At 58.6% G+C, this 25,323-nt stretch overlaps 4 protein-coding genes across 4 annotated transcripts in view; 1 reads left to right on the top strand and 3 right to left on the bottom strand.

The window, feature by feature from the left end:
* Positions 1-3,862, bottom strand: part of Znf74 (zinc finger protein 74) — a 43,333-nt gene extending 39,471 nt beyond the window's left edge. Inside the window, 1 exon segment of the mRNA XM_052740072.1 lies at positions 3,748-3,862. The gene's annotated coding sequence lies outside the window, so the exon portion shown is untranslated.
* Positions 3,863-4,172: 310 nt separating this feature from the next.
* LOC128111764 (protein FAM246A-like) lies at positions 4,173-5,622 on the top strand. Its single transcript, XM_052740073.1, has one exon. The coding sequence runs from the start codon at positions 4,174-4,176 to the stop codon at positions 4,873-4,875; it is 702 nt and encodes a 233-aa protein (XP_052596033.1). The 5' UTR covers position 4,173; the 3' UTR covers positions 4,876-5,622.
* A 322-nt stretch (positions 5,623-5,944) lies between these two features.
* LOC128111467 (carbonic anhydrase 15) lies at positions 5,945-8,997 on the bottom strand. Its single transcript, XM_052739726.1, has 8 exons — positions 8,489-8,997; positions 8,252-8,287; positions 7,684-7,854; positions 7,078-7,238; positions 6,905-6,997; positions 6,530-6,596; positions 6,269-6,435; positions 5,945-6,157 (listed from the first exon to the last, which is right to left on the bottom strand). The coding sequence occupies exons 1-8, from the start codon at positions 8,553-8,555 to the stop codon at positions 5,945-5,947; spliced, it is 975 nt and encodes a 324-aa protein (XP_052595686.1). The 5' UTR covers positions 8,556-8,997.
* A 1,659-nt stretch (positions 8,998-10,656) lies between these two features.
* Positions 10,657-25,323, bottom strand: part of Dgcr2 (DiGeorge syndrome critical region gene 2) — an 81,214-nt gene continuing 66,547 nt past the window's right edge. The window contains exons 8-10 of the mRNA XM_052740074.1: positions 15,301-15,453; positions 14,176-14,412; positions 10,657-13,063 (exon numbers count right to left, since the gene is read on the bottom strand). Of these exons, the coding sequence (XP_052596034.1) occupies positions 12,807-13,063; positions 14,176-14,412; positions 15,301-15,453 (647 nt within the window). The 3' untranslated portion in view covers positions 10,657-12,806. The remainder of the gene's footprint in view (positions 13,064-14,175; positions 14,413-15,300; positions 15,454-25,323) is intronic.

Genomic DNA, 25,323 nt, shown 5'->3' on the forward strand with positions numbered 1-25,323 from the left:
TACCGACAACTTGTCAGATGGCCTTGGACTGAAGAGCAGAACAGGTCGGTGATGCCCAGGGCCACACTAGCCAGGATGGCTTAGCTATATGTACTCCCTGTTCTCCATTAACCCAAGCCTACCAGAGATGGCCTGTGGGGGGGCGGATGTCACAATTTGTTCTCAATGTCAGCACACTTGATACATCCCATTTCTCTGCTTCTCAATATTGTCACTTTGTCTGTTGAGAATGAGCTTGTTAGCGCTGCCAAGGCCCGGCTTGTCTCCTAGAAACTCTGGTAACAGGGCCACTGGAGGTCGGTGCGGGAGCTGGGGCTCTGATCTGCTCCCCCCAGCTCTCGTCACTCCCTCTGGTACCCCCACCACTTTCAGGAGGCAGTGCCAGGCTCTGGGGCTGCACAGACAGCTGTCACCAGTCCGCCTCCACCCAGCCAGGCACCTTCAAGGACTCTGCTTGCTGCTACTTCACCCAGAGCTAGGCCAGCTTGAACTTGGCAGGACATCTGGGGAAGATGGAGCTCCACAGCACAAGGCCTGGGCTTTGGGGGCACTTGTGCCCTGACACTCCCCCTAAGGACTGTGAGGCCGGCTGCCCATCCTCCAGTAGTTCCCACAACTCCCTTCCCTCTGAAGCTCCCAGAGCCCCTCCAACATGGCTGAATGCTCTCCTGGCTCCCAAATGCCCTCTGGCTCTGGGAAATAAGCCCTATCATGGTGACTGCCAGGGCTTAATGGCACCAGAGTGCAACCGTGTCAATGGTGACGACATTCAAGTCACACAAAAGGACTGCCCCATCTCGATCCCTGCCTGGAGCTCCAGGTGTTCCAACCCACCCACCTTGTTCATGAATTAATGAGTGGTATGGTCACTGACTGCCCTTTCAGGAGGTCCCACCTGGATGCACAGGGCTAGATTAGGGTCAGATGGGGACAACCCTGCAGCCAGGCTCCCCATGCCACAGTGCCTGGGCTAGGCCTGGTCTGAGCCAGCACTTCTATGCTGGGAGCTAAGGGCTGACCAGCTCTGAGAAGCCCCCAGGAGGGGCAGAGGCTAGCCTCCTTTCTTCCCTTGTTCCGTGCCCTCCAGCTCTGGCCCTGCATTTCAGCCATCTTCTTCTTTTGAAGGGGACACCTCTCTGAGTAGCCATCTGGGTCAGGGTTGTCTGTTCTTCCACCCCAGCTTCTGCTGGGGCAAGATCCCAGGGCCTTGCCCGTGTGAGACAGGCACAGCAGCCACGGTCCTGCCGTCTCTTCCTGAGCTCACACTTGCCCTTCACCTGTCTGTGCTGCAGCTCCGCTCTGGACCCCGCCTCCCCTCCCCAGCCTCTGCCACAAGCATCAGACCCCACATCTGCAGTCTTAACAAGGGACAACCTGGAGCTGTCTGCAGAGACTCATCATGAAGCTCAGCTAATTCATACCATCCTGAGTCTAATACAGAGACACTAAATTGTCTGCCTCTCTGCACAGGCCCCTCCTGCCTCTAACATCCCCACCGCTGGTCTGCAAGCTCAGAGCCCCTGTCACTCTGTCACCCTCCCAGCTGCTAGACTTCCTGGGTGCAGACTTGGCTCAGAGAGGGTAGAGTCCCTCTGGCCACACAGCCTGGAGAACAGGCCTAGGGCAGGAATTCAGGGCTTTTTAGTCAGCAGCATTTTAATTAGGGATTTGGGGAGGGGCATGGTTAATGAGCTCTAGAATTCATCTGGGCCAAATACAGGTGGTCCCAGGGGGACAGGGGACTCAGCAAGAACAGGGGAAATCTAAGAGGCCGAGTACCACATTCTCATCTCCTGGTGAGATTAATGAACTAGAGGGGAAACAGTGGCCCTCTACCTGGCTGCCCACAAACAGTAGACAGCAACCCCCCACCCCTACCCCACATACATACACGTGTGCAGAAACAGAGGTGCAGAGGCTAGCCTCTCCACACGTGGGCAGACACAGAGGAGAGGTGCAGAGGCTAGCCTCTCTGCACACGGGCAGACACAGAGGTGCAGGGGCTAGCCTCTCCGCACATGGCCAGACACAGAGGTGCAGGGGCTAGCCTCTCTACACATGGGCAGACACAGAGGTGCAGGGGCTAGCCTCTTCACACGTGGGCAGACACAGAGGTGCAGAGGCTAGCCTCTCTGCACATGGGCAGACACAGAGGTGCACAGTGGCTGGGCACACAGACCATGTCTCCTTCCAGCACTGCTGGATCCAGGCAGAGCCCTCCCTCCTTACAATTTTCTTTTAGGTCCCAAGGCACAGAGCACCCACAGTGCTAACAAGGCCCCAGGGGTACAATGAGAAGGACCGGTGGAGAGATGCTGCCCACTAGAGGGATATATAGCCCACTGTGCCACACACAAGCACAGCTCAATTTGCACAGAGGTTGGGAAAGAACCAGGGCAGTAGTGAGAGGTTCCACCAAGAGCGAAAGGGTAATAAGGATAACCTGAAATGAAAGGCTAGCAAGGGCAGGGACTTGGCCAGGGTGAGTGGGAGGGGTCAGCTGGGCTCCTAGCTCAACTCTGAGCATCCATATATTTTATTCCTTTATCAAACATTCAGCTCGGTTAGCGACACAAAGGACCTAGCCCAGTGCCAGACTCAGCGCAGAAGGCCGTGGGCTCCGACACCTCCCCGTGGAGGGCAGGGAGTCATCTAAAGTCACTATCGCCAGATGCAACGGTGTGTGCCTGCAGTGCCAGCTGCCCCAGAGGCTGAGGCAGGAGACCTGAGGACAGGAGTTCAAGACCAGTTTGGGCAACACAGCAAGTCCTTGTCTCAAAACCAAACAAAAATGCGCTGGAGAGTTGGCTCAGTGGTTAAAGGCACCTGCTGTGAAGGACTTGGGTTCGGTTCCTGATTCCCAGCATCCACGTGGATGCGCCACCTCCTCAGGTGACACACATGCACATATGAAATAATAAAAATAAATCTTAAAAAAACTAACTAAACAAGAACCGAAATCAGCTGGAGATGTATCTCAGTTCAGTGGTTCCTCGGCAGGAATGAAGTCCTGGGTTTGTCCTAGTACTGACCGCATAAACTGGGCATAGTGACACACACATGTAATCCTGGCACTCAAGAGGCAGGCGGATCAGGAATCCGAAGTCATTCTTGGCTCCCTAGGGAGTAGGAGACCAGCGTTAGCTACAACGAGACCCGGTTTAAAAAAAACCCAAAATGGCCGGGTGGTGGTGGCGCACGCCTTTAATCCTAGCACTCGGGAGGCAGAGGCAGGAGAATCTCTGTGAGTTCCAGGCTAGCCTGGTCTACAGGACGAGTTCCAGGACAGCCAGGGCTACACAGAGAACCCCTGTTTCGACCCCTACCCCCTCAAATGTTGTGAAAGTGACTTGCTTGTGGTCGAGGCTTCTGTTACTAGTTGGGAGGCTTGGGTGGTCAAGGAAGGCTCCCCGTCCAGTGGGATAAGCCAAAACTGTCCACAGTAAAGGCCCACAGGGCTGGCTAGGTTGTTTGGTTAGGTTAAACAGGATATGGGCAGGACAGGGTATGAGATGGACTGGGGCCCAGTGGTCTCCGAGGGATGGGCACATGCTAGGGTCAGGAAGTCTCTCAGAAGGTTGGGGAGAGGGGCAAGAGCTTGGGGTTGGCGATGCCAGTCACAAGGATGGAGTCTTGTGGCTGAGTATGGACTGTGGGAGACACAAGAGAAAGAGCGGCTTGGGTTGGGGATGTAGCGCAGGTAGAGTGGTTGGCTAGCTTACAAGACACACGCAAACGCACACGCACCTGGATTGTGAGTTGAAGGAGGTTGATTCTTGTCCAGCCCAGCCTTCCCCTGCTGTGGCCAGGACATGAGAGGATGTGAGGTGGATTTTGATTCTGGCCTTAAGGTGTCTGTGCAGTCATTGCGCCATGTGCTATGGCCGCTGCCTAGAGGCCAACCTAAGTCCCATGTGGGGGCCCCAGCCGACAACGTGGTCCCTTGGGCCAGGTTTCAAATGCCCCTGCCTACTGGCACAGCCCTCCCCCAACCCGCGGCCTCCCCGGAGCCCCAGCCACTTAGGAACCGGCTCCGCCGGGGTTCCCCCAGGCCCGGTCGTTCCCACAGACGTCCCAGGAGCGCGTTCCCGCGGGTCCAGCGGTCGCTAGGCTGCAGGCTGGGGCCCAGGCCCTCTCGGCTGGGTTGGCACAGAGTAGTGCAGGTGGCAGCGCATGGCGGCAGAGCCTGGGCGTTCGTGGACTCAGGCGCGCACTGCGTACGGAGTTAGAGAGGCGCTGAGGCGAGGTGTGAGCCGCCGACTGGACCCAGGCTCGCAGCCCAACGGGCCGGTCCCCGAAGATGTCCGCGCCCCGGGCCGCCTGGCTCGCCTGCGTGGCCAGCTGCGGGGCGAGGCGGCGGGCCGGACCGAGGCGCCGCGGCTGATGCGGGTGGTGGAACGCGCGGGCGCGCGAGCCGGGGCGGCGGGGACCAGCGAGAGGAGCGAGGCTCGCAGCGGCGGCTCGGTGTGCTCGGTGTGCGGAGAGCCGCGCGGCGGCGCCACCTACCCCGCGGGCGTCTTGGAGGTGAGCGAGCGGCGGCTGCAGGAGGGGCTGGCGGCCGTGCGTGCCGAGCTGGGCGCGGGGCTCGAGGCGCTGCGCGCGGAGCTGCGGACAGAGCTGGACGCCCTGCGCGCCTTGCTGCCACCGCCGCAGCCGCCGCCGCCGCCGCCGCCGCCGCCACCCGCCCGCCGTGAGCCCCGCGGTCCCGCCCTGCTGCGGGCGCTCGGCACGGTGAACGCGTTGGTTTCGGCCTCCAGGGCCGCGGAGAACGGTCCGGACGCTCCCGCGGACGGCCTGGCGAACCGAGCCGCTGCCCGGAAAAACTACAAGAAAACCCCAGTGCCTCCAGCGGCTGCGCAAGGCGGAGGAGATTAAGGGGCTCCGGTGTCCCCAGAAGGGGGCAAATTGGCTGATGGACGGTCATCCTACAGACTCCCCAGATGCCGCCAATGAGGCTCCATTATTTAAATGGTGGGCGCCTGAGGCTGCGTAGATGGCTTTGCGCTATGGGTGATCGCCACCCGGGACTGAGGCTGCGCTCGCTGTAGAGCCGCTTTTGGCCTTGAAGCTGGGGGAGAATCTGGACCAGAGTGTTCCTGCCATGGAGGAGCTGGCAGAACCGAGGGATCTGCAGTCCGGAGGCAAATGGTTGCACTTTCTTTTTCTTTAAAGTCCTAGGGGGCAGGCAGGACCTCCATGCACTAGGATAGTGTCAACTCTGCACTGTGTTAACAGACTTTAGGGACGTAGGGAGCTGAGACAGCGCATGAACAGGACATCAGTTTGCTAGCCACCTCCACGGTAGTGTCATGTTGCCAGTATCCCTTGGACTCAGCCCCGGACAGTTATAAGGACACAGCCCTTCACTTAGCCCTCCCAACAGTCGTCAACACCAGCTTCTCTCTAGAAAATATTCCTCAGGGTAATAATTCCCCAGAGTGCCACCAGGCATAGCACTTGCTGTCTGTCACCCAAACCAACCAACTCAGTGCCTTCTGCTGGAGCTGCTTTTTCTTAAGGACTGGCTTTGGATCACCACCAGGGTCATCGTTTTAATGTGGCACAGTAACCCCCTTAATTGGTTACCCAGCTTGTTTTTAAAATAAAATGTAATTTCTGGTATGGGTGGCATTTCTGAGATGCACTGATTTTCCCCCTTCCCTTTGACCGGAGGTTCAAAATAACATGTTGTGGGTGGGTATCAGAGTTGGGTATCTAAGTGGGTCTCGGTTTTGGACGATGTTTCTACGATTGAGGTGGACAAGAAGGCGGTCACTCAGGAGCCTCTCGGTTGTGTGGACAGGAACACTGAGGCTGAACTGAGGTTGGGGCAGGCTTCTCTCCCCACCATCCCCTTGACCACTAGGCACACACCTCTTCCCAGGCACGTTAGGCCAAGGTCCGTCTGCATCATTTATTGTGGAAACAGGAGTCACCTGTGGGTCTAGGGGCCCTGCCAGAGCCTCAGGCCGACTCCCAAACCCAAAAGAGCCAGGTGCAAACAGGGCAGGGTAGAAACTGATGACCGGAGGGATGCTCCAGGAGAGGCTGATACCCTGCGCCCTCCAAGAGGTTGCTGGGGGCGGAGATTATCCACGAGCGGTCTGGGGTGCAAGCCCGGTGGCCCAGTCTGGGGTATGGTCTGGAACTGTGCTACCTGAGGACGGGCAAAGATGGGTCAAGACGCGACGGGACAGGCAGAGAAGGCAGGGGTGGCAACCGAGGCTGTGGAAGGAGCCAGGCACTGGATAGGGATAGTGGCTCCCACCTGCGCGCGCCCAATGGGTATGGTGTTTTCAAAGACTGTCCAGAGCACGGCCGGCTCACAGCCCGGGGTGGTTAGAGACCCGGAGTATCGGTAGAAGCGTAAGAGCCCCGCAGCACTTGGTAGCAGGGAGGCCAGTGGAACGGTGGATGTCAGGTTCACAGAGACCCCTGGACGGTGGGAGAGAAGCTGGAACTCACCTCCCCTGCTCTTGCTCCCTACCCACACACCAACCAGCCTAGATGGGACCCCACAGCTCCTTACCAGGCGAAGATAAGTTTTTTAGGCCAGACACAATGGCAGAGAAATTGGTATTGTCCCTGTCCTCCTCCTGGAGAGAATTCCAGTGAGAGGGGCTTTGAGGTTCTGTGTGTGTTTGTTTCCAAAGGTGAGACAGGATAGCTGGGGCACCAGTGGGAAGGGCCCAGGTGGAAGGTCTGGGAGATCTGGGGGTGGGTGGAGTGAGGAAAGTCACCCCCCACGATGTTCACCAACACTCCTTTCCATTGGCTCCCCCACCTCCTGAAAATCCCCTAAGCCCCATGATCCCCACAGACTCCAAACAGACCCCTGCTCTCCACACAACTCCAAGACCCTCATTCGGGAAACAAGCATGGAGTCACACAGCCCCTTCCTCACCACCAACAGTACAGCCAGCACAGCAAGCCCATCGGGGTGGCTTTGTGCCTCCCTCAGGTCCCGGTACTTTGTGCTCATGTGGACCATGTGCATCTAGGGAATAGAGCACACAGATGGTGTCCAGCTGCCCTCTGCTCCCTCTGCCCGTCTTCTCTGGTCCACCCTGAACCCACCTCCATAGAGCCATGCTTCTCGTCCAGGCTGTGCTCTGAGCCTTTGTGCCCTGGGCTGCCCCAGTGGAAGTGCAGCTGCAGTAGCCGGTACCCTGGCGATGGCAGCCCAGCCCCTCGGATCACTGGGCAGCTCTGCTGACCAGAACTTACTTGCAATAGCACTGAAGAGGGGGGAGCGTAAGAGAGCCCATTGCCAGCACCCCCCCCCCCCCGCAGCCCCCCACCCCAGCACACTCCCCTGCTGTGGGAATCAAACTGGCCCCAGCAGTGCGGCTGAGGGCCTTGATTTCTCTCCAGCATCTTGACTTCTAGGTGTGCACTGATTGGCCTCGGGCATGGCTAATTTCATTTATAGGGAGGTTCCTGTCAACTACAATGTGTGTAGAGCCTCCTCTGCTTGGTTCCCGAGGGTTTGGATTCCTATGTGTGTCCCGTTCTCATTTCTTTGTCCATTTGTGTATGTGTGGGTGGGGTGGGAGCAGTGAGCTCTTTGGGGAAGTTGCTTCCTCAGCTTTGTGTGTCCTGATCCCTGTGTGTGGATGAGCTTCCTGTAAGCTGTGTGGACTTCTTGCCTCTGTGTACTGGTCTTGCCCTTATGATGCTGACCTGTATGGCCATTGTTCTCCAGGGTCCAAGGGTCTAGAGGTGCTGTATCATAGCCTTGAAAGATGAACGGCTCAAGAGTGTAGTCCCGCTGGACCAAACCAAGGTCAATGTTGATAGGGGATTGGGCTGGGCCCCCACAAGCAGGTGCTAGCTCCTTCCAGTGGGTAGGGCCTGAGGAAACAAGGGCTGGAGTCTGCAGCAGGGTCAAGGAGGCTGTCTGGGAGTGCACTGAGGGTAGATCCCTTAACCCAAACATCGCTGGCTGAGGAATGGCTCACCTCCATCCTCCCACTATACCTGGTCACAGTTGCTCTCTAGACCCATCTGACTTAGCCACCAAGTCTGCAGACAGACTGCCCCATAGACAGGGTAGATGGATCTGAGACATGGCTGCATACTCATGCTGGGGACCACCCCTGGCCACACCCATAGGCTCACAGACCCTGACCATGGATGACAGCAGACACACGTGATCACAGCATGCCTGCTGCCTGGTGCCCAGTCCTTCGGAGCACAGGAGCTGGCAGAGACCAGACAGATCCACACAGCCTGTTACAACTGTCCTCACCACACTCTGGGTCTTGTGAGTCGTAGCACCAGGTACCTACAGACAGGAGGCAGGGGCAGAGCTGAGAACCACCATATGCCCTTTAAAGTTTCATCCTGGCCCCAGTCCAGAACAGGGCCAGGCTAGCCAGGAGAGGTTGTTCCTGTCCCTGCATCTCCTCCCAAACTTGCCCCACAACTAGTGGGTAAGCCGTGTCGGGTAGATCTAAGATCACACAGGCAGAGCCTTGGTGCTTACCCGTGGAGTCCACCTGTGCCACTGGTTGCATGGCGAGGAAGTGGAGCAGAAAGCCCAGGGCCCACATGATGCAGCAGTGGTTGGGACTCTGGAGAACTGCAAACTGGATAAGAAACGTGTGGCCAGGCTACTCAGAGGGCTACTCATTCATTGGCTGGTGAACAAGAGGTGTGGATAAGTATCCTGTGGACATGCTGGGGCGGGGCCACAGAGGGCCAGAGTGGGTGGGGCTCAGGTAGGGCCATTAGGAAGAGGTGGGCTGGAGCTGGTCCAGGGCTGCTGCAGCCAGTGTAATGGTTAGCATTAATTCTGAAGGGTGCCCGATTATTCTCACAGCAGAGGAAATGGGGGACAGAGACCTGGGGGGACATGCCAAAGCCACCATCAAAGAAATTAGTTCAAGTGGTGAGGGCACTTGGGATCCTAGTGACCAAGACTTAGGAGGCTGAGGAGGGGAGGTGTGGATGTTTCTTGCCTTGCTACAAACTCGAGACTCCAACCCATCCCAAGTCCAGGTCCACAGCTGCCTTCCTACAGATGCACCTGGCTGAGGACTATCCTACTAACAGGTCTTGGAAGAAGCTGTAGCCCTTCTGTGGTGGGGACATTGCATTAGCTCAAGCCCCTTTGCCCAAGTCCCAGGCAGTCAGAATGAAGTGTCTATAACTCTTTGGCTTCCCTGTGTGTCAAATGATCACTTGACAGTTCTGCACTTGGACACCATGTGTCTGTAGGTGTGAGTAGATTTGGCCTAACCATGACTACCAGGGAGTGGGCTGGAAGCCTGTCCCTCCGGGCATTCCAGTACTCAGCATCTCTTTGCCATAGCCCAAGGAGCACAGTGGAAAAGCACTTGCTTAGCACGTGTCCCCGGATTTACCCTCAGCAATTGCTGGAGGAGCGTTCTTCCCAGGAGGAAATGGTGACCCAGAGACCCCTGCTTCAGACGTGTTGAGGGATCCGAGCTCCCCGATCCCTCTCAAAGGCCTCAGCAGTTCTTTCCTGACCCTGAGCCTATTCTGTCACCGCCCTTCCCAGCTAGCTCGGAAGGCTGTTAGGACGACAACGAGCTTGATCCTAGCTTTACCCTCGTTCCCGAGTTCTGACCACCGAGGGCTCCTGCATGCATGTGGTGCATATAAACATTCAGACACACACACACAAACTATAAAAATTAAAATACTGTGCTAGGCATGGTAGTGCACACCTTTAATCCCAGCACTCAGGAGGCAGAGGAAGGTGGATCTCTGAGTTTGAGGTCAGCCTGGTCTACAATACTGAGTTCCAGGACAGGCAACACTATGCATAGTCTAAAAAAACAAACAAAATTAATAAAATGTTTTAAAAGGAAGGTAAGCTTAAGGATTCCTTCCAGAAATTACTATCAAGAACCCCGTTGCCCCACAGAAGCGATGGCAGTAAACACAGCATCTGGAGGCTGCCACGTTTCCTCTGCTCCTCACCCCAGTGCAACCCCCCCCCCCCCCTTTTCAGGAGGGAGCCCAGCCCAAGTCAACAGGCCCTGTTAGTCTGTAGCACTTTGGGACTTCTGGAAAGACAAGACCACCCAATAATTTTTTTTTTTTTGGTTGAGACAGGGTTTCTCTGTAGCTTTGGAGCCTGTCCTGGCACTCACTCTGTAGACCAGGCTGGCCTTGAACTCACAGAGATCCACCTGCCTCTGCCTCCTGAGTGCTGGGATTAGAGGTGTGTGCCACCACTGCCCAGCTCACCCAATAATTTTATAGATGAGAATCTTCCCAGAGGATCCAAACTTCTCCAGCCTCTGTAGGGAGGCATGGTCCAGCCCACCCTGGGTGTAGGTAGCCAGCCCCACCCACCCTCTGAGAACCTAGGGCTGCTCTGCTGGAAGGTGCTGCTTACTCGACCTGAATGACTAGAGACTAACTAAACTGCATGCCCTTCCCTGCTCGGCCTATCTCACACTGGTCACCAGTAACTAGAGGATACAGCAGCCTGCCTGTCACTCTAGCAACACTTCAGAGGGAGCACAGGGTGGCCTGCCATGTACCCTGCACAGAGACTCCAAGCCTAGCTGTCTGGTCCTCAACTAAAGGGTGTCAGAAGCCAGCTGGATGCCTGCAAGGGCTGAAACCTTAGGAGAGCCCTGGCTATTGGGCTGGGCCGCAGCAAGGACTGACCATGCCTTTTCCATAACACAAGTTTATTTGGCATTGGATGAAATGGTTCTCACAGCATCTTAAGAAAGGATTAATGCCAACCCGACCAAAAATACACCCAAACTAAAACCTTTAGTGAAAGGAGTATGTAAAAACAGGCATTGAGACAATGTACAGTATCAAATTCCACTTCAAGGCAGGTCAGAGGGCACCCAGCCTCTCAGAAGAGCGGCAAGGCAGTCCTGGGAAAGGGGACTCCCGGCAGCTTGGCCTGTCCCTCTGGGGCCTTGTGGGATGGGCAAGAAAACACAAACCTTAGCAAATCCCGGATCTGCGATTACTCACCCAAGACCTGGAGAGGGTGGCAGACCCCTTTACTTGGAACTACAACAGCAACAGTCTGAACAGCCCCCAATACAGGCCACATGTTCCCCAAGTGCCTGCTGGACAGCCCGGGACAGCCTGTCAGGTCCACCTCAGCAGCACCATGGTCCCCCTCAGGCCACCCTCTTCACCTCTGCCTCCTAGACTCAGGCCCTGGCCAACCCCAACAGTCACTTGGTCCCCAGAGAATTTCAGTCTGTACATATGGCCTTCTGAGGCACTGCTGTGTGGTCCTCAGGACTCTTCTGGATGGTCTGGCACAAGGCAAACCCCACTGTTGCTCTGGAGCGGGGCTGCCTGTGCCCAGCACTCAGTACTTGCTGGAGGTATGATGAACTTCCTGCTCTTCTCGTCGTGGGTGGAGGAGGCGAAAGCCCTTTGGCAGAGGGATGTCTGCAGCAGCTAGCCTGTGGGCTCAGCTTGAGACAGACTATCTAGGGACAAATCTCATACCTCCAGTCAGCCCTGGGGATCCAGCCTAAAGATGCTCCATATGGGAAGGGAAACAGGTTTCCAAGCAGTGTAAAAATGTGCCTAGACCTGTGCACGTCTGATCAAGCACCAAAGAGCTGGAGTCTTAGTCACTTCTCCCGCTCATGTTCTTAGCTGGACCACGGCATAGGAAGCAGCTCAGACACAACAGTCTAAGAGTAGCCCAAGGGCAAATGGCTCATGTGGGGTAACGGGGCCGTCCTGAGCTCCCGTGGACCATCATCACCTGCAAACTTTTGGCCATATGAGGACACACATAGATACAGAAAGATCCTGACATCCAACATAGAAAAGATACATATGTGCTAAAAATTGCACAGAACCTTGCTTAATCTCCAAACCTTAGAAATGCTAAAGGCCTGTGTCGGGAGACAAGACCACTGTGTGGAGTTGGCAGCAGGGTCCTTTGGGCAAAAAGCCCCAGGTGCCCAGTGCTGTGGAGCAGCTGGGAGGCATGTGTGTGGCCAGCAGATGCTGGGCTCCAGCAGTGGTCACAGGTGACGTGGACTCAGATGACTCAACACAGGGTGTCTACTTGAGTCAATTCTCTTCCCACCCACCAACCCTTTATGGCACAGACAAGGTGAAGGGTTGGCCGTCTAGACCCAAAGGTCGTTCACCAGCAGGCAGAGCACAGGGATCCAGAGTGTGGCAGAGAAAAGCCAGCATGCCCAACCCTCCACAGGGGTCTAGAGTCTACTCCTGGGGGAGCCATGCAGAGCTATGCCATGGAGAGTGCTGCCACGGTGCTGGCCTCAAAGCAAAGCTAGAAATGGGCGGCAAGTTCAATTTTCTCCCCGGGACTGGCACCTCGATACCTGCATTTGGGCCCAGACAGGATGCCCCAGAGAGCCAGTGCAGCAGCTGCACACGCCTTCCCTGGAAGCAGTCCCCAGATGCCCTGCTGTCTACACTGGTGTGGTCACTGGTTGATGACTGGCTTCTGTAGGCGAGAGTGCAGTAAACAAGCCCATCCAAAGATGTATTGGTGTGAGTACGGCCCACTGCCTCTGCTCTCTTGGAAATGTGTGGTTTGAACACCTGTGCCACTCTGCCATTTAAAAGTGAGACTGACCCGAAGCTTTTCACATCTGAGAAGCCCTCCGATAAAGACGGCACAGGCACTTGCTCCTGTCAGGGTGCCTGGCTTCAGTTTCTATGTACACAGCCGCTGCTGGTGGGATGTGGCAGTGGAGGAGTTCCAGGCTACGACAGGACCCCTGCAAGTCTCCCACTGGGATAGGTGTCTTCTGAACAGGAAACAGATACTCCTAGCCCACTGGGGCCATGAGCTGAGCCACCTAAACCACAGTATTGAGGGAGCCACAGGGGTGGCGCCCACCACCTGGTGGTGCTTCTGGAGCTGGGGTGCTCCCGCTCTGGGCAGGATCAGAAGGCACCAGCAGGACACTGCTACTGTCTGTGGAATCTTCCAGATCTGCTAAGGAGGTCTCTGCAGGAGGCAGCGGATGATCCAAGTGCCTGGGCAATGCACCTTCAATGCCACTGTCCCTTGGGGTTGACAGGCTGGCCTCCACGGGTTCAAAGGCATCGTCATCTGCAGGAGACCAGAAGGATGTCAGAAATCAGTAAGGGCCTGGTCCGACTGAGGATTCCCTTCCTGATTGCTGAGTGGTAGACAGGACCTAGGGAGCTCCTAGCCTAATGTTCTGGCAGACACAAGTTCATCTTGCCACCACTGACTCTACAGGGACACACCAGGAGCTTCTAGACCTCCGGGCTGCAGCAGCACTATGCAGCTACAGCCAAGGGGCTGAGTGGAGCAGGCAGCCTGGAGAACCATCACTGTCAGCACAAAGGCATTCCCTAAATCTACCAGCCTGCTTAGCACTTTGGGCTGTTTCTGAATGCTGGTGACCAGAGCCTTGGCTAGGAGCTGTCTCCATCCCACTCCCTGCCGGCAGCCTGAGTGAGGCTGGAGAGTGGAGATCTGCATTTATCCAGTGCAGTCTTGGGGAAAGCGTTTTGTCTCCACCCTTCTGCAGGGCCTCTAGCAGGCTGGGCAGACGTTCTATCAACTGAGCTATGCCCCAGCTCTGACTGTGGCCCGTCTCTGATGACAGTCTCTGAAGGTAGGAACCAAATTCTCACAGCCCTAGACCACAGCAGTGTTAAAGAGACTGCACTGCAGAGTGCAGGCCGCACAGCAAACAGCACGGGACTCCTGGGCAGGCAAGGGGCAGGGATGGAAATGGCGCACTGAGCTATGTAGTCTAGGAGAACAACTCGGGGTCAGGTGGGAAACAAGCAACTTCTCAACACAACACGACACAAGGAACTGTTACAGTGGTGTCTTTATGGTTCAGAACAAGCTCCAGAGCTGGGTTAGGACCAGACCTGTCCTTATGATTCCCACTGCCTCACAGAGATGGACTGAGAGGCCCTGAGGGCTGCCCAGCCACCAGTAGGTGCTCATAGGAGAAGAGAAGGATGCTGCCCGAGGGTCCCCGGAACTCTCAACAACCTGAAGGAGGCCAGGACCAAGTGCCTTCTGCAGGGGCAATCTTGAGAATGGCCCTAAAATACAGACTTAGAAGGCAGCCAGAAGGAAAGGAGGGTCCCCAGATTCCAGGCAGCCCTATGGTCCCACCCGGGCATTCCTTATTGCCTGACAACTCTATAGTCCCTCTCCCTAGGGTGAACAGGCACCTGCGGGGTCGTAGAAGACACTGTCCGGGTTGATGGAAGCCTCATAGGGCGGTGGTGGATCATCCGGCTGGTCCATGTCTGGATACTTGTAAGCTGTATAAGGAGGTGGAGGGTCGTGGAAATGGAAAGTCCCACCTTCGCCATCGTCGGAAAGATGTAGTGGGGTAAGGCCTGTGCCAAACCCATCTGGGCCATAGTCAAAGCCAGGGATCCTCCGGCCAAGGTTGAAATGGTGCACTGAGCCATCAAAACAGAGAAACAAGTGGGAAGCCACGTGATTTAGAGGTAGGCTGATGGCTCCTGAGCCTCTTTCCCAAGGTTGACCCTGCCACCCCAGAGTTACATTCCTGTAACCATCAACCACTTGCCAGTCACATCAATAGGTCACATGAGACTCAGATTTGGCCAGAACCTCCCATCCCTGGGTTTCTCCAACCAAGGTGTTCTCACCTCACCTATGTGCAACCTATTCCTACCCTGTCACGTGGCTACAGGAGCAACCTGTTGGCATTACTGTAGCTCCAGTTCCAGTTCACTTCTGGCTATCTGTCTACTGGAGAAACTGAAATGAGCATAAAGGCAGATGAGGAGGACACTGTTGCCAACTGCTGAAAAATCAGGGTCCTAGTCAGCGAGCCTCAACCCTGCCCTGGGAAGTACTCGGGATCCCTACAGAGCAGGTGGGATCCCTTGTAGCTGTTGGCAACTTCTCCTAAGCCTTCTGTTGTTAAGGAGGGCCCTTCCGGCCAGAAGACGGGGAACTCCGGCAAGCCATGATGTCAGCTGCCTGCTGTGGCTCCAGATACCTGAGCCTCTGCTGCAGGTGGCCCATACTCACAGCGCATCATGAGGAAGTGTTGAATGTTTAGGAATGCTGCTCCTGACAGAGAGCAGAGAGGGCAGAAGGCCTCCCTTGAATACCTCCTCAGGTGTCCTGTCTCTCTGGCTCTCCAAGACATGTTCAGCCCCAAAGCAAGCAGGCATGTAGCTGCAGAGGGACACCCTTCTCTCCTACCTTACCAGATTCTACCTTGGAGGGATACAACTCAGGACAGGGGAGACTTGAGGGCTAGGGGGTGGGGAGGTGGGCACGGGTCCCTACTGTGGCCCTTGGAGGGTACTCACAGTTTGCTCCAATCAGGGACTCGATGCGCTCCCGGCGCCGCTGGCGCAGCCGATGGACCATGAAAAGCAGCAGCGAGAGGATGAGGAAGGAGGAGATGCAGCTGACAACCAGGCGCATCCCACTAGCCATGGAGTCAAACAGGCTGCTGCCATCTGTGAGGAGGAGGAGGAGGAGGAAGGAAGCCGCTCTGAGAAGAGGCGCTTACAGGGCTAGGAGTGGGGGGGGGGGGCAGAGCACAGGTGGGCATGGCCGAGGCCTGGGGCTGGTTGAGCCCCAGCCCAACAGCTGTTTCCACTGTCTTTGCAATTTTTTAGAACAGAGTCAAAGAAAACTGCTCAAAATTGAGACTATACTGTGACACTGAAAGAGCAAGAAAGAACACAGCTCAGAAGTTCCCAAAGGCGCTGCACAAACGGGCGCCACCTCTCTGCTCTGAGACACAGCGGCTGTCGGGCCTGACCTGGCCCTTTGGCACTGGCCACCGTGTGAAACGGTGCTGCAGCTGCCACAAGCGAGGAGCAGAGACTTCTGCTCCAGGGCCGTGGGCCTGGAGAGCCGGACTGTGTGACATCGCCAAGGTCGTGTGTGCACCAGCCACACAACGACAACACAGGTCAGATAAGCCTGAGCTCACTGGAGGACCGCACCTTCCATCAGGTGCCAGGGCCAAGGCCACAAAGGAGAACTAACTTGGACGCTGCTCACAAACTGCTTTCCACTGCAGCTGGGAGTCCTTAAGCCACGGCGGGGTCTCCCTGCACACCATGCAATGCAGCACTCCGGATCTCAGGGCAGCCTTTGCTGCACACGCCCGAAGCTGGCTTTCTTTAAGAAGCCCCAGCTACTCTGTACACACTCAGCAGGTGCAGGAGGGCCAGGGCAGCACAAACTCCCTCTTTCTGAATGAATTCTGGGGAAAGAGGATGGTAAACTGCCCACCCGCTGCTCTGGGGACCAAGAAACAATTGGTCCAACCTACAGAGCCCTCCTCAGTCCTTCCATTCTACAGGGAGGGGATAGTGGCATCTAGTGGGTGTAGGCCAAAGGCACTGATTACCAGGCATCCAGGAAGCCCTCAGCACTCAACCTTGGTCCAGTACACCAACACACAAGGGTGGACATGGCAGGCATCTGGTATGTGTTCTACCAGATATACCAGGTAGGAGGTGGCTTCTATTGCCAAGCGCCTATACTGTGTGACTGGTGCTTCTAATGTGCTCTCAACCTAGACACAAAGTGTTGGGCCGACGGGTTAGGATAGGGTCCCTCCTGGAAGCGAGAGGGCCCTGCAGATGCAGTGACTTACTGGGTCTAGAATTGCCCACTCCCCACCTCTACAACAGTTTTGGAAGGCAGGTCCCCAAAGACTAGCCTAGAAAAATACTCCACAACCCACACATGAACAGTCATCCAGCTTGGTCTAGACCAGTGAGTGGTTCTCAACCTTCCTAATGCCATGACCTTTTAATACAGTTTCTCTTGTTGTGCTGACCCTACCATAAAATTGTTTTTGTTGCTACTTCCTAACTGTAATTTTGTTACCGAGTGGTGTCTAAGTTCCTAAGAGCACTGGAAATAGTGTTTTCTGATGGTCCCACAGATTGAGAAAGGCTGATCTAGACAGGACAAAGGGCCTGGCTGTTCTACTCTTTTCTCCTATGACCAGGGAGGGATGCTTTCAACTGTGGCGTGGATATGTGGGAAAGATCAACTAGCTGCTTGTTTGGATGCCTCTGATGACCCTCTGGGATCCCTGTCTGTGGGATGGTGACAGGTCTGTTCCCTGGAGGCCAGCACTAAGTTCCCAGCTGAGCGCCTGGGAAACAGCCCCTTTCAAATGACTAATTCCTAATCAGTTCTAAAAATAAGTTCAAGGACTGTCCCTCCACTGTGGGGACCAGAGGACACATCTAGGACCAAGCCACCTACCGTCAGGCACAGAGCAGAGAGCTGTGCTAGAACCAGATGGTGGGTGAAGGTCCTGGAGGGCACACGAGGTACGCTAGCCACTCCATGCCAGTCGGTGCGCTATCAAGTTTAACTTTCTTCTGGTCCGAGAAGATTACGTTTCCACATGACTGATACTCAACATTTTCCCAGGTCCTTCACAGTATGGTTATGTATATCTTCTTTGGTGAACTACAATTTAAATGATTTTTAATACAGTTCTGTTTTCTTATTGTTGAGCTTTTGGAGGTTTGTCTTTTTTGAGACAAAATCTCATGTATCTCAAACTGGCCTCAAATTTGTTCTGTAGCCAAGGATAGCCCTGAACTTCTGCTCCCCTGCCTACATACGGCCTGCGATGCCACGCTCTACCCTGCAGTCCTGGGTGGACTGCTCCCCTGCACTGCCACGCTCTACCCTGCAGTCCTGGGTGGATGCTCCCCTGCACTGCCACGCTCTACCCCACAGTCCTGGGTGGATGCTCCCCTGACTGCCACGCTCTACCCCGCAGTCCTGGGTGGATGTTCCCCTGCACTGCCACGCTCTACCCCGCAGTCCTGGGTGGATGCTCCCCTGACTGCCACGCTCTACCCCACAGTCCTGGGTGGATGCTCCCCTGCACTGCCACGCTCTACCCCACAGTCCTGGGTGGATGCTCCTCTGACTGCCACGCTCTACCCCACAGTCCTGGGTGGATGCTCCCCTGACTGCCACGCTCTACCCCGCAGTCCTGGGTGGATGCTCCCCTGCACTGCCACGCTCTACCCCACAGTCCTGGGTGGATGCTCCCCTGCACTGCCACGCTCTACCCCACAGTCCTGGGTGGATGCTCCCCTGCACTGCCACGCTCTACCCTGCAGTCCTGGGTGGATGCTCCCCTGACTGCCACGCTCTACCCCACAGTCCTGGGTGGATGTTCCCCTGACTGCCACGCTCTACCCCGCAGTCCTGGGTGGATGCTCCCCTGCACTGCCACGCTCTACCCCACAGTCCTGGGTGGATGCTCCTCTGACTGCCACGCTCTACCCCACAGTCCTGGGTGGATGCTCCCCTGCACTGCCACGCTCTACCCCGCAGTCCTGGGTGGATGCTCCCCTGACTGCCACGCTCTACCCCACAGTCCTGGGTGGATGCTCCCCTGCACTGCCACGCTCTACCCCACAGTCCTGGGTGGATGCTCCTCTGACTGCCACGCTCTACCCCACAGTCCTGGGTGGATGCTCCCCTGACTGCCACGCTCTACCCCGCAGTCCTGGGTGGATGCTCCCCTGCACTGCCACGCTCTACCCCGCAGTCCTGGGTGGATGCCCCCCTGCACTGCCACGCTCTACCCCACAGTCCTGGGTGGGTGCTCCCCTGACTGCCACGCTCTACCCCGCAGTCCTGGGTGGATGCTCCCCTGCACTGCCACGCTCTACCCCACAGTCCTGGGTGGATGCTCCCCTGAGTGCCACGCTCTACCCCACAGTCCTGGGTGGATGTTCCCTGCACTGCCACGCTCTACCCCACAGTCCTGGGTGGATGCTCCTCTGACTGCCACGCTCTACCCCACAGTCCTGGGTGGATGCTCCCCTGCACTGCCACGCTCTACCCCGCAGTCCTGGGTGGATGCTCCCCTGCACTGCCACGCTCTACCCCACAGTCCTGGGTGGATGTTCCTCTGACTGCCACGCTCTACCCCGCAGTCCTGGGTGGATGCTCCCCTGACTGCCACGCTCTACCCTGGAGTCCTGGGTGGATGTTCCCCTGCACTGCCACGCTCTACTCCACAGTCCTGGGTGGATGCTCCTCTGACTGCCACGCTCTACCCCACAGTCCTGGGTGGACTGTTCCCCTGACTGCCACACTCTACCAAAAAGTCCTGGGTGGACTGTTCCCCTGACTGCCACGCTCTACCCCACAGTCCTGGGTGGATGCTCCCCTGCACTGCCACGCTCTACCCCGCAGTCCTGGGTGGATGCTCCCCTGCACTGCCACGCTCTACCCCGCAGTCCTGGGTGGATGCTCCTCTGACTGCCACGCTCTTCCCCACAGTCCTGGGTGGATGCTCCCCTGCACTGCCACGCTCTACCCCACAGTCCTGGGTGGATGCTCCTCTGACTGCCACGCTCTACCCCGCAGTCCTGGGTGGATGTTCCTCTGACTGCCACGCTCTACCCCCGCAGTCCTGGGTGGATGTTCCTCTGACTGCCACGCTCTACCCCGCAGTCCTGGGTGGATGCTCCCCTGCACTGCCACGCTCTACCCCGCAGTCCTGGGTGGGTGCTCCCCTGCACTGCCACGCTCTACCCCACAGTCCTGGGTGGATGCTCCCCTGACTGCCACGCTCTACCCCACAGTCCTGGGTGGATGCTCCCCTGACTGCCACGCTCTACCCCACAGTCCTGGGTGGATGCTCCCCTGACTGCCACGCTCTACCCCACAGTCCTGGGTGGATGTTCCCCTGACTGCCTGGCTCTACCCCGCAGTCCTGGGTGGATGCTCCCCTGACTGCCACGCTCTACCCCACAGTCCTGGGTGGATGCTCCCCTGACTGCAACGCTCTACCCCACAGTCCTGGGTGGATGTTCCCCTGACTGCCACGCTCTACCCCACAGTCCTGGGTGGATGCTCCTCTGACTGCCACGCTCTACCCCGCAGTCCTGGGTGGATGTTCCTCTGACTGCCACGCTCTACCCCGCAGTCCTGGGTGGATGCTCCCCTGCACTGCCACGCTCTACCCTGCAGTCCTAGGTGGATGCTCCCCTGCACTGCCACGCTCTACCCCACAGTCCTGGGTGGATGTTCCCCTGACTGCCACGCTCTACCCCGCAGTCCTGGGTGGATGCTCCCCTGACTGCCACGCTCTACCCCACAGTCCTGGGTGGATGCTCCCCTGACTGCCACGCTCTACCCCACAGTCCTGGGTGGATGCTCCCCTGCACTGCCACGCTCTACCCCACAGTCCTGGGTGGATGCTCCTCTGACTGCCACGCTCTACCCCACAGTCCTGGGTGGATGCTCCCCTGCACTGCCACGCTCTACCCCACAGTCCTGGGTGGATGCTCCTCTGACTGCCACGCTCTACCCCGCAGTCCTGGGTGGATGCTCCCCTGCACTGCCACGCTCTACCCCACAGTCCTGGGTGGATGCTCCCCTGACTGCCATGCTCTACCCCACAGTCCTGGGTGGATGCTCCCCTGACTGCCACGCTCTACCCCGCAGTCCTGGGTGGATGTTCCTCTGACTGCCACGCTCTACCCCGCAGTCCTGGGTGGATGCTCCCCTGCACTGCCACGCTCTACCCCACAGTCCTGGGTGGATGCTCCCCTGACTGCCACGCTCTACCCCACAGTCCTGGGTGGATGCTCCCCTGACTGCCACGCTCTACCCCACAGTCCTGGGTGGATGTTCCCCTGACTGCCACGCTCTACCCCACAGTCCTGGGTGGATGCTCCTCTGACTGCCACGCTCTACCCCGCAGTCCTGGGTGGATGTTCCTCTGACTGCCACGCTCTACCCCACAGTCCTGGGTGGATGCTCCCCTGCACTGCCACGCTCTACCCCGCAGTCCTGGGTGGATGCTCCCCTGCACTGCCACGCTCTACCCTGCAGTCCTGGGTGGATGTTCCCCTGACTGCCACGCTCTACCCTGCAGTCCTGGGTGGATGTTCCTCTGACTGCCACGCTCTACCCCGCAGTCCTGGGTGGATGCTCCCTTGCACTGCCACGCTCTACCCCGCAGTCCTGGGTGGATGCTCCCCTGCACTGCCACGCTCTACCCCACAGTCCTGGGTGGACTGTTCCCCTGACTGCCACGCTGTACCCCCGCAGTCCTGGGTGGATGCTCCCCTGACTGCCACGCTCTACCCCACAGTCCTGGGTGGATGCTCCCCTGACTGCCACGCTCTACCCCACAGTCCTGGGTGGATGCTCCCCTGACTGCCACGCTCTACCCCACAGTCCTGGGTGGATGTTCCCCTGACTGCCACGCTCTACCCCACAGTCCTGGGTGGATGCTCCCATGACTGCCACGCTCTACCCCACAGTCCTGGGTGGATGCTCCCCTGACTGCCACGCTCTACCCCACAGTCCTGGGTGGATGCTCCCCTGACTGCCACGCTCTACCCCACAGTCCTGGGTGGATGCTCCCCTGACTGCCACGCTCTACCCCACAGTCCTGGGTGGATGCTCCCCTGCACTGCCACGCTCTACCCCGCAGTCCTGGGTGGATGCTCCCCTGACTGCCACGCTCTACCCCACAGTCCTGGGTGGATGTTCCTCTGACTGCCACGCTCTACCCCACAGTCCTGGGTGGATGTTCCCCTGACTGCCACGCTCTACCCCGCAGTCCTGGGTGGATGCTCCCCTGACTGCCACGCTCTACCCTGCAGTCCTGGGTGGATGTTCCCCTGACTGCCACCCTCTACCCCGCAGTCCTGGGTGGATGCTCCCCTGCACTGCCACGCTCTACCCCGCAGTCCTGGGTGGATGCTCCCCTGCACTGCCACACTCTACCCCGCAGTCCTGGGTGGATGCTCCTCTGACTGCCACGCTCTACCCCACAGTCCTGGGTGGATGCTTCCCTGCACTGCCACGCTCTACCCCGCAGTCCTGGGTGGATGCTCCCCTGACTGCCACGCTCTACCCCACAGTCCTGGGTGGATGCTCCCCTGCACTGCCACGCTCTACCCCACAGTCCTGGGTGGGTGCTTCCCTGCAATGCCACGCTCTACCCCACAGTCCTGGGTGGATGCTCCTCTGACTGCCACGCTCTACCCCACAGTCCTGGGTGGATGCTCCCCTGACTGCCACGCTCTACCCCGCAGTTCTGGGTGGATGCTCCCCTGCACTGCCACGCTCTACCCCGCAGTCCTGGGTGGATGCTCCCCTGCACTGCCACGCTCTACCCCACAGTCCTGGGTGGGTGCTCCCCTGACTGCCACGCTCTACCCCGCAGTCCTGGGTGGATGCTCCCCTGCACTGCCACGCTCTACCCCGCAGTCCTGGGTGGATGCTCCCCTGCACTGCCACGCTCTACCCCACAGTCCTGGGTGGATGCTCCTCTGACTGCCACGCTCTACCCCACAGTCCTGGGTGGATGTTCCTCTGACTGCCACGCTCTACCCCACAGTCCTGGGTGGATGCTCCCCTGCACTGCCACGCTCTACCCCGCAGTCCTGGGTGGATGCTCCCCTGCACTGCCACGCTCTACCCCGCAGTCCTGGGTGGATGCTCCCCTGCACTGCCACGCTCTACCCCACAGTCCTGGGTGGATGCTCCCCTGACTGCCACGCTCTACCCCACAGTCCTGGGTGGATGCTCCCCTGCACTGCCACGCTCTACCCCGCAGTCCTGGGTGGATGCTCCCCTGCACTGCCACGCTCTACCCCACAGTCCTGGGTGGATGCTCCCCTGACTGCCACGCTCTACCCCACAGTCCTGGGTGGATGCTCCCCTGACTGCCACGCTCTACCCCGCAGTCCTGGGTGGATGCTCCTCTGACTTCCACGCTCTACCCCACAGTCCTGGGTGGATGTTCCCCTGCACTGCCACGCTCTACCCCACAGTCCTGGGTGGATGCTCCCCTGCACTGCCACGCTCTACCCCCGCAGTCCTGGGAGGATGCTCCCCTGCACTGCCACACTCTACCCCGCAGTCCTGGGAGGATGTTCCCCTGCACTGCCACGCTCTACCCCACAGTCCTGGGTGGGTGCTCCCCTGCACTGCCACGCTCTACCCCGCAGTCCTGGGTGGGTGCTCCCCTGCACTGCCACGCTCTACCCCACAGTCCTGGGTGGATGCTCCCCTGCACTGCCACGCTCTACCCCACAGTCCTGGGTGGATGCTCCCCTGCACTGCCACGCTCTACCCCCGCAGTCCTGGGTGGATGTTACCCTGACTGCCACGCTCTACCCCACAGTCCTGGGTGGATGCTCCCCTGACTGCCACGCTCTACCCCACAGTCCTGGGTGGATGTTCCTCTGACTGCCACGCTCTACCCCCGCAGTCCTGGGTGGATGTTCCCCTGACTGCCACGCTCTACCCCACAGTCCTGGGTGGATGTTCCCCTGACTGCCACGCTCTACCCCGCAGTCCTGGGTGGATGCTCCCCTGACTGCCACGCTCTACCCCACAGTCCTGGGTGGATGCTCCCCTGACTGCCACGCTCTACCCCACAGTCCTGGGTGGATGCTCCCCTGACTGCCACGCACTACCCCACAGTCCTGGGTGGATGCTCCCCTGACTGCCACGCTCTACCCCCGCAGTCCTGGGTGTATGCTCCCCTGACTGCCACGATCTACCCCGCAGTCCTGGGTGGATGCTCCCCTGCACTGCCACGCTCTACCCCGCAGTCCTGGGTGGATGCTCCCCTGCACTGCCACGCTCTACCCCGCAGTGCTGGGTGGATGTTCCCCTGACTGCCACGCTCTACCCCGCAGTCCTGGGTGGATGCTCCCCTGCACTGCCACGCTCTACCCCACAGTCCTGGGTGGATGCTCCTCTGACTGCCACGCTCTACCCCGCAGTCCTGGGTGGATGCTCCCCTGACTGCCACGCTCTACCCCACAGTCCTGGGTGGATGCTCCCCTGCACTGCCACGCTCTACCCCACAGTCCTGGGTGGGTGCTCCCCTGCACTGCCACGCTCTACCCCATAGTCCTGGGTGGATGCTCCTCTGACTGCCACGCTCTACCCCACAGTCCTGGGTGGATGCTCCTCTGACTGCCACGCTCTACCCCACAGTCCTGGGTGGATGCTCCCCTGCACTGCCACGCTCTACCCCCGCAGTCCTGGGTGGATGCTCCCCTGCACTGCCACGCTCTACCCCATAGTCCTGGGTGGATGCTCCTCTGACTGCCACGCTCTACCCCACAGTCCTGGGTGGATGCTCCCCTGCACTGCCACGCTCTACCCCGCAGTCCTGGGTGGATGCTCCCCTGCAATGCCACGCTCTACCCCGCAGTCCTGGGTGGATGCTCCCCTGCACTGCCACGCTCTACCCTGCAGTCTTGGGTGGATGTTCCCCTGACTGCCACGCTCTACCCTGCAGTCCTGGGTGGATGTTCCTCTGACTGCCACGCTCTACCCCGCAGTCCTGGGTGGATGCTCCCCTGCACTGCCACGCTCTACCCCACAGTCCTGGGTGGATGTTCCCCTGACTGCCACGCTCTACCCCCGCAGTCCTGGGTGGATGCTTCCCTGCAATGCCACGCTCTACCCCACAGTCCTGGGTGGATGTTCCCCTGACTGCCACGCTCTACCCCACAGTCCTGGGTGGGTGCTTCCCTGCAATGCCACGCTCTACCCCACAGTCCTGGGTGGATGTTCCCCTGAACTGCCACGCTCTACCCCACAGTCCTGGGTGGATGCTCCTCTGACTGCCACGCTCTACCCCACAGTCCTGGGTGGATGTTCCTCTGACTGCCACGCTCTACCCCACAGTCCTGGGTGGATGCTCCCCTGCACTGCCACGCTCTACCCCACAGTCCTGGGTGGATGCTCCCCTGCACTGCCACGCTCTACCCCGCAGTCCTGGGTGGATGCTCCCCTGCACTGCCACGCTCTACCCCACAGTCCTGGGTGGATGCTCCCCTGACTGCCACGCTCTACCCCACAGTCCTGGGTGGATGCTCCCCTGCACTGCCACGCTCTACCCCCGCAGTCCTGGGTGGATGCTCCCCTGCACTGCCACGCTCTACCCCGCAGTCCTGGGTGGATGCTCCTGTGACTGCCACGCTCTACCCCACAGTCCTGGGTGGATGCTCCCCTGACTGCCACGCTCTACCCCGCAGTCCTGGGTGGATGCTCCTCTGACTTCCACGCTCTACCCCACAGTCCTGGGTGGATGTTCCCCTGCACTGCCACGCTCTACCCCACAGTCCTGGGTGGATGCTCCCCTGACTGCCACGCTCTACCCTGCATTCCTGGGTGGATGCTCCCCTGACTGCCACGCTCTACCCTGCAGTCCTGGGTGGATGTTCCTCTGACTGCCACGCTCTACCCCACAGTCCTGGGTGGATGCTCCCCTGCACTGCCACGCTCTACCCCGCAGTCCTGGGTGGATGTTCCTCTGACTGCCACGCTCTACCCCA

Source organism: Peromyscus californicus, unplaced genomic scaffold (assembly GCF_007827085.1).
Source record: "Peromyscus californicus insignis strain IS unplaced genomic scaffold, ASM782708v3 Scaffold_16__1_contigs__length_79575227, whole genome shotgun sequence".
Lineage (NCBI taxonomy): Eukaryota > Metazoa > Chordata > Mammalia > Rodentia > Cricetidae > Peromyscus > Peromyscus californicus.

Bases quoted from the DNA above. Each gene is read 5' to 3' on its own strand.
- LOC128111764 (XM_052740073.1), top strand. From the start codon at position 4,174: ATGGCGGCAGAGCCTGGGCGTTCGTGGACTCAGGCGCGCACTGCGTAC.
- LOC128111467 (XM_052739726.1), bottom strand. From the start codon at position 8,555: ATGTGGGCCCTGGGCTTTCTGCTCCACTTCCTCGCCATGCAACCAGTG. The intron at 7,239-7,683 runs GTCAGCATCATA...CCCCCTCTTCAG, and splicing joins GGAGAACAATGGCCATACAG to TGCTATTGCAAGTAAGTTCT. The intron at 6,597-6,904 runs GTGAGGAAGGGG...AATTCTCTCCAG, and splicing joins TGCTGGCTGTACTGTTGGTG to GAGGAGGACAGGGACAATAC.